This window comes from Carettochelys insculpta, chromosome 19 (assembly GCF_033958435.1).
Source record: "Carettochelys insculpta isolate YL-2023 chromosome 19, ASM3395843v1, whole genome shotgun sequence".
Taxonomy (NCBI): domain Eukaryota; kingdom Metazoa; phylum Chordata; order Testudines; family Carettochelyidae; genus Carettochelys; species Carettochelys insculpta.
The window spans coordinates 1,433,054-1,446,665 of NC_134155.1; the positions used below are offsets into that span (position 1 = coordinate 1,433,054).

Below are 13,612 nucleotides of genomic sequence, written 5' to 3' on the forward strand. Positions count from 1 at the left end.
GGGGGGGCCCAAAACTGGACACAATATTCCAGATGTGACCTCACCAGTGCCAAATAGAGGGGAATAACTACTTCTCTAGCTCTGCTCGAAGTGCTCCTCCTAATGCACCCCAGTATGCTGTTAGCCTTCTTGGCTACGAGGGCACACTGTTTACTCATATCCAGCCTTTCATCCACCATAACCCCTAGGTCCCTTTCCATGGTGCTGCTGCTGAGCCAGTCGGTCCCCAGCCCGTAACAACGCTTGGGATTCTTCTGCCCCAGCTGCAGGACTCTATGCTTCTCCTTGTTGAACTGCATCAGATTTCTTTTGGCCCAGTCCTCCAATTTATCCAGGTCCCTCTGGATTCTCTCTCTACCCTCCAATGTATCTACCTCTCCCTCTAGTTTTGTGTCATCTGCAAACTTGCTGAGGTTGCAATCCAGTCCCTCATCCAGGTCATTAATAAAGATGTTGAACAACACCGGCCCCAGAACAGAGCCTTGCAGCACTCCGCTTGAAACAGACCGCCATCCAGATATTGAGCCACTGACCACTACCTGTTGGGCTCGACCATCAAGCCAGCATTCTATCCATCTTATAGTCCAAGGATCCAATCCATATTTCCTTAACTTATGGACAAGAATGTTGTGGGAGACCATATCAAAAGCCTTGCTGAAGTCAAAGTATATCACATCCACTGACTTCCCCATGGCCACAGAGCTTGTTACCTCGTCATAGAAGCTAATCAGATTGGTCAGGCAGGACTTGCCCCTGGTGAATCCATGTTGGCTACTTTTGATCACTTTCCCCTCTTCCAAGTGCTCCAAAATGGATTCCTTGAGGATTCCCTCTATTATTTTCCCAGGGATTGAGGTAAGGCTGACGGGTCTATAGTTCCCTGGATTGTCCTCCTTTCCTTTTTTAAAGATGGGCACTCCATTTGCCTTTTTCCAGCCATCCGGTATCTCCCCCAATCTCCAAGAGTCTTCAAAGATAATGCCCAAAAGTTCAGCAATGACCTCTGCCAATTCTCTCAGTACCCTCGGATGCATTAATTCCAGACCCATGGCTTTGTGTACATGGAAACACATCTCTGAACCCAGGCTCCATGTGACAGAGGAAGCAATTTCCAGCTGTTCTGTTTTAAAATGGCTTCTTTCAGAGCTCATGCATTTCAGATGTTGGGTGGCTGACTCAAACACTCTGGTCTGACACTTCCATGGTCTACTGTCAAATACACCTTTCCAAAAGGATTAACAAGCCAGACAGCAGAACCATCTCACTGGCAAAACCTACCCCAATTTGCAGCCCTAAAAGACTGCATGCTAACATCCCTATGAACATGCCACCCTGTGTCTTTCCAACCCACTGCCAGCTGAGTCAGGACAGGAACGTTTAGAATGTGAGCTCATTAGCACAGGGACTGTGTCTTCAGAGGTGGAATCAGACAAGATGAAGGGTAATCAGCCACGTTTATATTCTAAACTCTAGCAGATCCTTGAAAGGGACAGAAATGTGGTGCATGGGATTAGAAAAGGTCCCTTTAGTTAGAACTATAGGATCCAAGTTCAGACGCACACTAGAAACTCTCAAAACACTGCATGCAACTGAGCGGTAACCACCCCAGGCCCAAGAGCTGTGGAACAGCCGAGGACTAGCGCTCCTGCTGCCCACATCTGACTACATCCTTTTTACCTACCATGCCCTCATTTTGTTCTTAGCACAGCCCCATCATGTGGTGACAAGCATGCCCCCACACACAGCCACCACACCCCACCCCTTCCAAGACGCCACACCACTTCCAGTCCCCCATGCACTGAGAGGCACTTACCGTGTAAATAGCCAGCAGAGCCAACTGATTGTATGGACGGCCATTTTTGGGGGCTATGTGCTGAGCCTTCAGATACCAACTGAGTTGGGGGGAGAAAGAAAGACAGAAGGTGACTGACAAGACATTGCAGAGGCCGACCCAGGCCATTATTAAAACACAGAGAATTCTTCCTTTCATCTGGGGCCTCCTTTATCACAGGACCATCCAAGGTGGGCAGGCCGTAAAGGCCTGGGAGTGCATGAGAAGCCGGCACATCGGTTACAGCCCCAGTAAGTCCCAATGAGCATTGTAGTCTCTAGACCAGACATATGATGGAAAGGGACAGCACACAAAGTGTCATGTGACTGCCTCCTGGAGATTAGGAGGAGGAATGGTTCCTTGCTCAGTCGGAGGAGGCGGCAAGTCTCTCCAAGGGGGACACAGCAGGAGGACTAGGAGGGAGCCAGGACAGGCCACCCAGCGGAAGCTGGAAAGAACTCTGCTGCTTGAGATACGTGTTTTGCATTGGTCTGTTCATGTTGTGTTCCTCTGTGAGGATAAACCCACCCTGGAGGGACAAGCCTGCACTGACCAGTAGCTTGCCCTTTATTTTGCTTGCCCTAGTGGGTGAATCTGCTTATCAGTTCACACAAGTCTGTCTCACATGCTTCTGTCGTGGGCAGAGGGCTGGTCAGACAGAGATGGGCCTCTTGCTACGCAAGAGCACCAGGCAGTCAATTTCCAAACAAGCCAGAAAGCCACTGTAGCTAAGCTAGCACCCTTGCTCTAAACATTGCCCCTTACAGACAAGCCCTACTATGATGTTCCCTTTGTTCCTCATTATCATGGCCATCATATCTGCAATGCATGGTAGGCTCTGCCTTGCTTGCGGCCCTGAGCAGGATAGAGCATGCCTCACAGGCAAAAACAGAGTAACAAGAATCAACAGGTGACACCAAGTTGTGGGGCATCCAGAACACACGTGAGACCCTCCACTGGTGAGAGGCAGTCAGCTGGAGCTCAGCACAGCACCAATCACCCACGCTCTCAGTGTGCACTGCCATTGCTTCAGAGATGAGTGCAGCATAGCGGCAAGTTAGCGCCTCCAAACTGGGCTCAAAACCCATCTGCTTCTTAGAGGGGCAGATTAGTCTGTCCAACATCCCCTGCATTCTTCAGTCATGTTGGACAGTAATCAGTGGGGAGCATGGAAGGTCTGCACTGGCCACAGACATACTGGGTGTAGGAAGCGATGCCCTTGTAGCTAGGCATGTTAAGAGGTCTGTTTAGGGCTGGAAGGGCCTGGGGGGTGGGGGGAAAGGGACAGACAGAGAGAGAGAGAGAGAGAGAGAGAGAGAGAGAGAGAGAGAAGGGCATGGTACCTGCGTGCTTTTCCATAGTTTGCTGTGTCATTCGCTTGCTCCCGGTACCGGCAAATGTCCCCTTGGCAAATCATACACCTCTGGGCACTGATGAGTGCGTACTTCACCTTGAAAAGAAACATTCAATACATGCTGGGGAGAGATGGCCACCATAGCTCATCTGTAGGTGTGCAGCGCACAAGGACTCCATGCACCACCAGGGAGACAGGGTTGCTGCTTAGTTGGGATTCTGGTGAAAGGTGCAGCAAGAAAGACTCATTTTCTCATGGTACATGCTCACCATGTCCAGTGAAACCCCTAGCTCCCCACCCCAACTGCCCCACCCTTGCCCTGGAAGATTAAAGGCAATGCCAGCTGCCTGGCTCATTCAGGAGTTGGGCACTCTGCTGAGACTGCCTAGCAGGGCTAGCTGTGACATGGATGCCTAGCCACTGGGAAATGGGGCTGAGCTGAGAACATCACTTACTAGCTGACCTCATTTGTGTGCCACTGCCAAGGGCTGACATGCTACTAGGTCACACAGATGTGGCACTGTTACAAGAATGGCTTGTTCTGTCCCTCTCATCAGTAGCCTGGCCTCAACATAGCTACAAAGAGGATGTTCAATAAACGAGGCACTGACTCTGGTTCTTCCTAACACCTACTCCCTCCCCAGCCCTGGTCTGAGTGCTGGGGCAGGGCAAAATTCTCCTTTGCAAAGAAACAGGAGACCAGTAAACACACGGGAGCTGTCTAGTTCTGGGTTATCAGAATAACTGGGCAAATTCCTGAGAACATAGTGTCATGGGTATAAACAGCCCCCATCTTTTGATGATGCTATAAAAACATTTCATCAGAGAGGGCTCAGAGTTCTCATGAGAGACACCAAAGACAACATGTCTCAGATAGAAAGCTGGCTTGATGGTCGAGCCCAACAGGTAGTGGTCAGTGGCTCAATATCTGGATGGCAGTCTGTTTCAAGTGGAGTGCTGCAAGGCTCGGTTCTGGGGCCGGTGTTGTTCAACATCTTTATTAATGACCTGGATGAGGGACTGGATTGCAACCTCAGCAAGTTTGCAGATGACACAAAACTAGAGGGAGAGGTAGATACATTGGAGGGTAGAGGGAGAATCCAGAGGGACCTGGATAAATTGGAGGACTGGGCCAAAAGAAATCTGATGCAGTTCAACAAGGAGAAGTGTAGACTCCTGCAGCTGGGGCAGAAGAATCCCAAGCATTGTTACAGGCTGGGGACCGACTGGCTCAGCAGCAGCACCATGGAAAGGGACCTAGGGGTTATGGTGGATGAAAGGCTGGAGATGAGTAAACAGTGTGTCCTTGTAGCCAAGAAGGCTAACAGCATACTAGGATGCATTAGGAGGAGCACTTCGAGCAGATCTAGAGAAGTAGTTATTCTCCTCTATTTGGCACTGGTGAGGTCACATCTGGAATATTGTGTCCAGTTTTGGGCCCCCCCAGTATAAAAAGGATGTGGATGTGCTGGAGCAGGTACAGTGCAGGGCAACAAAAATGATTAAGGGGCTGGAGCACAAGACCTCAGAGGACAGGCTGAGGGATTTGGGCTTGTTTAGTTTACAGAAGAGAAGACTTAAGGGTGATTTAATAGCAGCCTTCACCTTCCTGAAGGGGAGCTCTAAAAAGGAGGGTGAGAAACTGTTCTCAGTGGTGTCAGACGGCAGAACAAGTAGTAATGGTCTGAAGTTGAAGAGGTAGAGGTATAGGTTAGATATTAGGAAAAACTACATCCCCAGGTGCGTGGTGAAGCATTGGAATGTGTTGCCTAGAGAGGTGGTGGATTCTCCATCCCTCAAGGTTTTTAAGTCCTGGCTGGAATGACTCAGTGGGGGTTGATCCTGCTTAAAGCAGGGGGCTGGGCTAGGTGACCTCCTGAGGTCCCTTCCAGCCCTGTGATTCTGTGATTCTGGAAAGGAAGCCAACTTACCATCTTCCGCAAGGGCTTGCTGCGAATGGCCATCCCATCCATATAATCCTCCAGCTTGAACTGATACGACACCTGCAGCTTCTGAAGCAAATTGTCAAAGAAAATTGTGCCCTGCAACAAAAAAAAGACACATGTGATGTACCTCTGTGATTGTGAGCACAAAACCAAGGTCTGTCACAGCTGGAGGAGCCCAGTGCTGGCTGGGAGGAAGAAGGGAGCCCTGCTCCCTGGAAACCTGTTTCTTTAAAAATGTGTGTCACCTATTAAGTGATGTTCTCAGCCCCGCCCCATTTCTGTCTCTCTCTCTCTCTCTCTCTCTCTCTCACAGACACGGAAACTAAGCTCTTATCTCCCTCAAAAAGCCACAGTGGTTTTATTAAAGGTGTGATTTAAACTAATTTAATGCAATCAGTACTAAAGCCTATGGACACTCATTTACTTCAGTTTAAACTAGGTTTATTTTGGTTTATTAGGGAAACCAGTTCCTAACTGACTTAAACCAAAGCAAATCAAACCTGGCTTAAACCATAATAAACATGATAGTCCACACAGCTGTTGCACCAGCTTATCTACCTCAATTTAAAATCACATCTCTAGGCCGTGCCTACACTGCACACCCAGGTGCCAGCATGCAGGGTACTTGCAGCTCCATGCCACAGTGAAAAGCAGGCTAAGTCCATGCAGCATGTGTCAGGGAAACATTCTAGAAGAAGAGAGGCAGTGGGAAAAAGCTGGAGCAACTCCCATCAGTCAACGCCCTTCCCTCTGATGGAGACTTTATGGGCTGCAGGGACAGGCTTCAGCAGACAGCCACCAGCGCTTTTCGCCATGGCACAGAAGAGCTGCACAAGGGGTAACTGGCAGAGCCTTTCCCCATGGCTGGGAAAGGCTTCTGAAGGCCTGTGCGCCATGGACACACTTCAGAAGCAGGGAGCCACTGCCACTCACAGGCAGAACCTTTGCCCACTCCTGCAGCAGGGAGGCAGGTTCACATTCCATTGCCAAAAGAGCAGTATAGGCCTGACTTGGCAAAGCAGACAGTGGCCTAGGGTACTGACTCGAATTATACCCAGACTCTCCAAAGGCATGTCTTTATTCATCTGAGCCACGTCTGACCAGATGCACTGCTCCTGACACCTGTGCTAGTGAAGCAATATGCATATGTACAACACACACGGACGCAGAGGAGACATATCCTTCAATGGGCGCCAAGTTTCTCATGTGCAGAGATCTGCCAAGGTCACACAGAACTGGATCAGAACGTAGGCGTAGAGCCCTGCTCTAGCAGCTAGAAAGCACTTCCCTCCAAAGGTCTAGCCAGGCTCAAACAGGTGTTTCACTTCTCACCTCATCCAGGAGCTGTAGCAGTTTGTTCCGAATTTCCTGTGCATTCTCGCCTAGAGGATCTTTGAGGAGCTGCCGGAATTTTTCAATCACCTGATAGAAGGCGTTCTTCCAGAGCAGCTGGTCCACATTCTGGTTCTCAGAGAACTCAATATCCACTAGGATGCATCGTTCATACAACTGCAACATCTCTGCTCTAGAAGAAGAGACAATCAATGGTTGAGACAACCGCAGCTAAGTGGTTCTACCCCTCTGTACTAGTATGAGCACAGGCTCAGAGCTGCCAGGCAACATTTGCCATGAGACTGCCTGCTACTTCCCCGCCCAGCACAGCCTCTCACTATTCCACTAGACAGCAAACAAGTCTCCTCACAAGTACACTGCCCCAGAGAGATCTGGACAGCTACAGTCACACACACTCCTCCTAGGGCTGGAGGGCGAGCATGAAAGAAGTCTCACTCTCTTGCTGCTGGAGAGAGAGGATGCTCCTACCACAGCCTCACTGCTGGGATCTCCCAGGCAAGGAGGTGAATGTATCGACTGTTAATGATGACCCAACAAATAGAAACCCTTCCCGGCTGCTGCCTTGGCCCCAAATAGCTGCTCATTCTGAGCACTAAGATTATTTGTAGAGGTCGGGGAAAGAAATAACTAGAAGGCAGGGCAAGTCCTACCATGGAAAGAAGGGCACCAATCTCCCTGCCACCCAGTGGGAAATAAGTCACAATTTCACAGCAAAACCTGAGATTTTATTCCCTCTGTCTTTATCCTCCCCCTTCATTTCTCTGTGATTCACTACCTCTGGGAAAGCTACACCTGCCAGTCTGAGCACATGGGGCAGGGGGGCCATATGAGAGACGCTCAGTGTCACAGAAATCAGGCTCCTACCTCCATCTCATGTGGTGAACAGGACATCACAGTGTGGAGATTCCAGCCCTGGAGCCCCACTGGCTCTTGGAGCCACGCATGGGAAGTGCCATCCGCCTGCTCCGCAGACACACCCCACCATTTGATGGGAGAAGTGCATGGCAGCCCCAGTGGCTCCAGCAGCTCTGGTGAATCACCAGCATTGACTTAGAATGAGGAAAGCTAGGGATGCCCGGCTGAGGGGGAGGGGATTTGTTTAGAGCTCAGGCCTGAGGGAGCTTGGCTCCATAATTCAGAATGATCTGATAAACTGGAGGAATGGTCAGATGTAAAGCACATGCAATTCCATACCGAAAAACACAAAATACACCACTTAGGAAGGGAGAGTGAGTGACACAGATACAGGATGGGAAATGACTGCCTAGGAAGGAGCACTGTGGAAAGGGATCTGGGGGATCGCACATACATATATATATGGGATGTATTAACAAAAGTGATGCAAGAAAGATACAAGCAGTAACTCTTCCACTCTACTCCGTGCTGATTAGGCCTCAAATGAAGTACTATTTCCAGTTCTAGGCACCACATTTCAGGAAAGATGTGGACAAACTGGAAAAAGTCCAAAGTAGAGCAACACAAAGGTCTAGAAAACATGACCTAAAATGACATATTGAAAAACCTGAGTTTGTTTAATCTGGAAAAGAGTGAGACGGGACAGAACAGTTTTCAAGTACATAAAGTTTGTTACAAAGAAGAGGGAGAAAAGTGTTCCTTTTTAGCCTCTGAAGATAGGGGGCTTAAACTGCAATAAGGGGACATTAGGAAACACTAGGGTAGTGAAGCACTGGAATAAATTGCCAAGGGAGCTGTGGAATCTCATCTCTGGAGATTTTTAAGAGTACATCAGACAAACACCTGTCAAGGAAGGGCTAGATAATACTTAGTCCTGCCATGAGTGCAGGGGACTGAACTAGACGACCTTTTGAAGTCTGTTCTTGTCCTATGATCCTATGAAACTCTTCAGCACAACAATTGCAGACATGACTTAGCTCAAGGGGGGCCACCACCTCCCACATACACACCCTTTCTGGCACGTAGCAGGCAGTGGCCTGACCACCAGCACCTTCATCTCCCCATGAGTTGCCCCAAGACACAGCAACCATTTGAGGGTTGTGTGATGGGGTTCAGGGTCCCCAAAGCTCTGCAACCCCATCTTGCAGGCAGGAGTGACTCTCACTTAGCAGGAGAACAGCAGGTTTATTAGCCGACAGGACCCAGCATTGTACAGAGGAGTCAGTGCAGCAGGCACAGACAGTTAGTTAAATCCATGTTGGGGAGAGGAGGCCCCGACGGGCCCCCAGAGCCAGGGCCTTGCCCCCTTTTTTGTCTCTCTCTCAGCCCAGACTAACTTCCCAGTTTCAATTCAACTCCCAACTCCCAACTCCCAACTCCCAGTTTCAATTCAAACCCCTCAGGCTCCACCTCCTCCCTTGTCTCCAGTACAAAGGTGTTGCCTGGTCAGCAAGGTTACCCTCAGCAGGAGACCCACACCCTCTGTGAGCCACTCACACACACACAGGTATCCTCCACTCCATCACAGGTTGTATTTCTGCATCCCCAGTGGGGATGATGCTGTAACTCATCCCCCCCCAGCCCAACACAGCACAGCTCAAAGAGAAAGCTCAAACCTCAGCTGTGTCATCTTCTCAAGACCCTCAGGGCTGATGCAGTCTCTGGAAAGCAGGTTGCTGAGCTGCTGCTCCTGGTTCCCAGCCTCACGGAGAAGTGTGTTGAGTTCCTGCTGCTGTATGTTCCTCATCTGCTGCTCCATCTCCGGACTCAAAGGGGTAGAGGGGAGGGGACTGCAGACATACTGCCCTGACTGGCCTGGATATCCAGGGTAGTAAGCACTAGGGTAAGCGCTGTTATTGGGGCCCATCTGATACTGCAAAGCATATCCTCCATAGGGATACTGAGCACTTTGGCCTTTTGAACTGGGGTAATAATAAGGATTGTCAGAGTTCTGAAACTTGTAGTAGGAAGCCTGGGACTGGCGGACATCGCCCCAGGAAGTGGGACTCACTTCATCATCAGTATCTAGAAAAAGAAGCTGTGAGGTCTGGCTCTTCAGAGCTGGTTTTTGGTCTGGGTTGTTTGGATCCCACAACCTGCGCATGGTGCTTCCGCGGCCCCTGCCTCTAGGCCCCTTACTGCCACCAGCACTAAGCAGGAGCCTGGCCCCAGACTGAGTGGAATCAGGAGAGCCTGCAGCAGTGGCAGAGAAGTCTGTGTTGGCAGGCAGGATAAGAATCCCACGGCCTCTCCCTTGAGGATCCTTGCCCTTCACCTCCAAAGCCTCTATGGAGTCACTTACATTAAAAGTCTTTGGAAGCTTTTTCTTGTCTGTCTGTGCCACGGAGATGTCTCTGTTCATGGTTTTGCTATCAAAGGTGACACGCAAAGCTACTTTGACATCCTTCCCATTGCTACTCCAATCACTCTCACTTTTAGAAACTCGGCTCTGCTCTGAATGCTTTCTTTCTGAATTGCTGCTTATGCCATATGCTTCTGTCTCTTCAACTCTGTCATCTTCCAAAGAATCAGTAGAGGAAGCAGAGATCTGGTTTCTAGGACGGACTCTTTCTTTGGCCCGCTCCTGTCGCTTTTTTCCCCCGTCGGCCAGCGGGGCTCCCTCTGTGCTGTTGTTACTCCCTGCTGAGCTTGTGCTACAGGTGCGGTATCGGCTCCTCCGTTTGTCAGAGCGGGAGTATCGCTTTGTGGAGCCCAGCCTCCCCTGGATCAAGTCATCACTTGATTTCCTGACCCTGTCAACTCGCTCTACCCGCCTTCCTTTTTCTCCCCTCACGGTTTTCACTCCCTCGCTAATCAGGCTTACCTCTCTCTCCTCTTTGTTCAGTTTAGTACTATTGCTGCCTTTGTCAATGTCCCTTTCGGTGTCTTCATCTCCTTTGGCTTTCAGCTGCTCCATCTTACAGATGATTTCATCACAGGTTAGCTGGCTGGCTGGCTCCTTGGCAACAGTTAGCAGGCGTTTCCCAGGCTGATAGATCTGCTGGTCTGGCTTCTTGGTTCTCCTGATGATCTTGGGACACCAGTCTTCTGAAACAGAGTGTTTATGCAAATTCTCTTGAACCTGAAAAACAGATTTACATTCCATCTCTCCATTTTTCTGGGAAGGATCATTCTGCTTCTGGCTGTCACCTTTGCTGAGCTCTCCAGCGACCTGAGATCCCCCTCCAGTAACAGCAGGAGCTTTGTCACTAGCAGTTTCATTCTTGGATTCCTCACATCTGATCCCTTCATACCCTGAGGCTTCCTGTTTTAATAGTGCGTGCTTGTTCCTGAGCCGGGAGAGGCCAGGCTTGTAGATTTCAAGGTCTGGACGTCGGTTATCTTTACGATGCCTGGGCTCCTTCAGCTCCTTCATGTTCTCTGTAGAGAAGAGATAAAGAGGCAAGGTTAATTCAGTTAAGGAATAGCAAATCTGTATCAGAGAGGCACAAACATAAATGTGACTTGTCTTTAATGGTCTTACAGTGACTCCAGAGGAACAGAAGTTTAAAAACTGAGACAATCAGAGCTGAATAGTCAGAGAGGTCGCCATGTTAGTCTGTATCTTTATGAAATAAAAGAGCAGTCCTGTAGCACTTCAAAGACTAACAAAATAATTTATTAGGTGATGAGCTTTCATGGGACAGACCCACTTCTTCAGATCTGGAAAATTGTCAGCTGAATCAGAGAAATCAGAGCTAAAGGTCGTTTGGTTATATGCATATTATGTGAAATCACACTCAGCAGGGGTGAGAAATTCAAGGGTAGGAGGCAGAGAGGAACCATGCCACAGTGAGCTTGTGGCCTTACTTCAGAATAAATATTATTATTTATTAAGTATCTCCACAGTATCCCTGGCTATACGGAACACATGTACAAAACGGCCCTAGCGGCCGGCAGTTTAAGAGCTAAGAAACAGACAAGATACACTGACAGTCTCAGAGCAGAAAACAAGTAAAGGGTTTTAAGGCTGCTGTTTTCCAGATTTCAGTCTCGGCTCCTCTGGCCTGCCTGTTGTTGGCGCATGTGCCTACCCCTCCGCTGTTCTTGTCATTTGGGACAGCTTCCCTGTCTCATTCATGCAACATCTCAACTCAGCACTGAAGCACTTTTCAACTTGGCACACCTTTTCTCCCTAGCCCACAACTTACTCATTTTTTATCTCTGTAACGATATTAATATTAGAAATACTTAAAAGGACAATTTAACACAAAAAAACCCCACGTAAAATAACAACGTTACAGGCATCAGCATTATATATTATTCTAATTATATCTGTGTCTTTGGCTGGAGTTTTACATCTTATTATAGAATAGTCTCTCCTTCATACCAATTAAAAAACATCACTAAAATGGCCTCAGTAGCACCTAAAAGAAGGAAATCCCTCAAAGCAAGAACACACCTCCCACTGCAGCAAACATACTGAAGACTATACAGATCCTCGTTCACTTATCTACTCCCAGCAGCCTAACCAATTCATTGTCAGTAACAAAGGCATCACAGAGACCGTTCTGAGGTGTCTGTCATTAGAACATTGGATAAACTGCATCCATGACAACAGAGAATGGATGGGAAAAGCTTCTGAAATGGGAGTGGTGACAGTGGACTTCCTCTGCCCCCAGACTTTGTTTAGATGCATAAAACTTGATTTTAGAATTTCATCTTCCTCAGTTTTTCCCTGGGGATTTCATACTTCACACAAATTAACAGAAGTAGCTTGACTGTTGTGACATCACCATAAAAACACACATATTAAATTACTTTTGCTCTAACCAAACAACAGCACTGTCAAAGACCAAAGACAGCTGATGCTGTTAATCTAGTCACTGCACGTTTAGATCAGTCACAAACAAATCTCATTGACTCCCTTACTAAAAATTTCAGGACAGACAGGAAGAGATGCAATAGTTATGAGTCTCATTGTTTTAACTTTGACAGGCACAATGTCTGAGACAACTTACAGGAAACTACAGCATGTAATCAGAAACACAAGTAACTAATGCAGCTTTCATTTTATGGGAGCCAAGCGCCAAATCTCTGTCACAAAAACCAAGTTTGTAAAGCCAACATTTGTAGCTTCAAACCTCCACTCTGCTCGTAAGACTTCAGCGCATATAGAGTTAACCATTTCTGCACTACTTACACATATTTGCCTTTCTGATCACATTAGCTGGCTCAAAACCAGCTGCAAAATGCAGGGGGAAGTGACCTGTGGTCCACCCTACCAAATAACAACAAATTTGTATGTAACACTTTTCATCAGTAGATGCCAAAGGAATGAAACTAAACTTTATCAGAAGCTTCGGGCATTACTGGCTACACAAAAAGCATCTGTCAAGACAGAAACATTAATGTCCTGCTACGCTCACTGAAATCAGCTTCCTGCATCCTAAAGCCAGCAGTGATGGGACTGCTTGCCTTCAGTAATTCTAGCAGTTTTCATCTTCAAAGCACCATACAAACTTTGGTTAATTAAACCTCACAACCCACTCCCCATTTACCCATCCCCATGAATCATGTAAGACCTAACCGCATTTTGCTGATGAGGAAACAAATGGGAGGGAGGGTGACTGGAAATGGTTGGCATTTGTTTATCTGCAATGCTATAGTCAGAGACCTTTGGGAATGAATACTCGGGAACACGGGGAATATAGTGGGGAGCTACTGAAATAATGGGTGACCACGTGGCAAAAAAGGATGGTGAACACCACCAGCAATGAAATGGAGACCAGCAGTGTTCAGCCTAACACAAGCAGCCAGCAAAGACGACGGAAACATGGACATAGAACTTTGCAAAATTGAACTAACTACCTCTGGCCAGCAAGCAGCAAGACCTAATCAAGCTCTGAACTTGAAAGCATGCAGAGGGAACTTGAGGATGCAGATATACCTGTGCTGGTATGAGCAGTTTAAAGAATACCAGACTGTACTGGGATTACAGACTTCAAATTCTCATGAATACAATGTTTCTCAAACAGGAAGTGCAGAGACTCTTACAGGCAAGATATGCAACTTCCAGCCCAATAACGAAAGGAACTTTCCGTTTTCACATATTTAGGGGTAGATGAATCTTTACAGAGTTTTTTCTGGTGCTGAGCATCAGGCAAACAAGTCCTCTCCCTGGGCCCTGCACATTTCACTGCTGGGTGGGCCCGTGGTGTCAACACAACTCCAGCAAGGGACAAGAGACCCGCCCATGGGATAACAAAACGA

General features: G+C 48.1%; 1 protein-coding gene across 4 annotated transcripts in view; it reads right to left on the reverse strand.

Annotated features, from left to right (window-relative positions):
- SMG6 (SMG6 nonsense mediated mRNA decay factor) overlaps positions 1–13,612 on the reverse strand; it is a 158,503-nt gene that overhangs the window by 144,201 nt on the left and 690 nt on the right. For 3 of the 4 annotated variants that reach the window (XM_075013600.1, XM_075013599.1, XM_075013602.1), the window contains exons 2-6: positions 9,016–10,780; positions 6,464–6,656; positions 5,117–5,227; positions 3,175–3,281; positions 1,814–1,892 (exon numbers count right to left, since the gene is read on the reverse strand). In XM_075013600.1, coding sequence (XP_074869701.1) covers positions 1,814–1,892; positions 3,175–3,281; positions 5,117–5,227; positions 6,464–6,656; positions 9,016–10,780 — 2,255 coding nt within the window. Of the gene's footprint in view, positions 1–1,813; positions 1,893–3,174; positions 3,282–5,116; positions 5,228–6,463; positions 6,657–9,015; positions 10,781–13,289; positions 13,377–13,612 lie in introns of those variants that run through there. The other variant, XM_075013601.1, reaches the window with a different exon arrangement.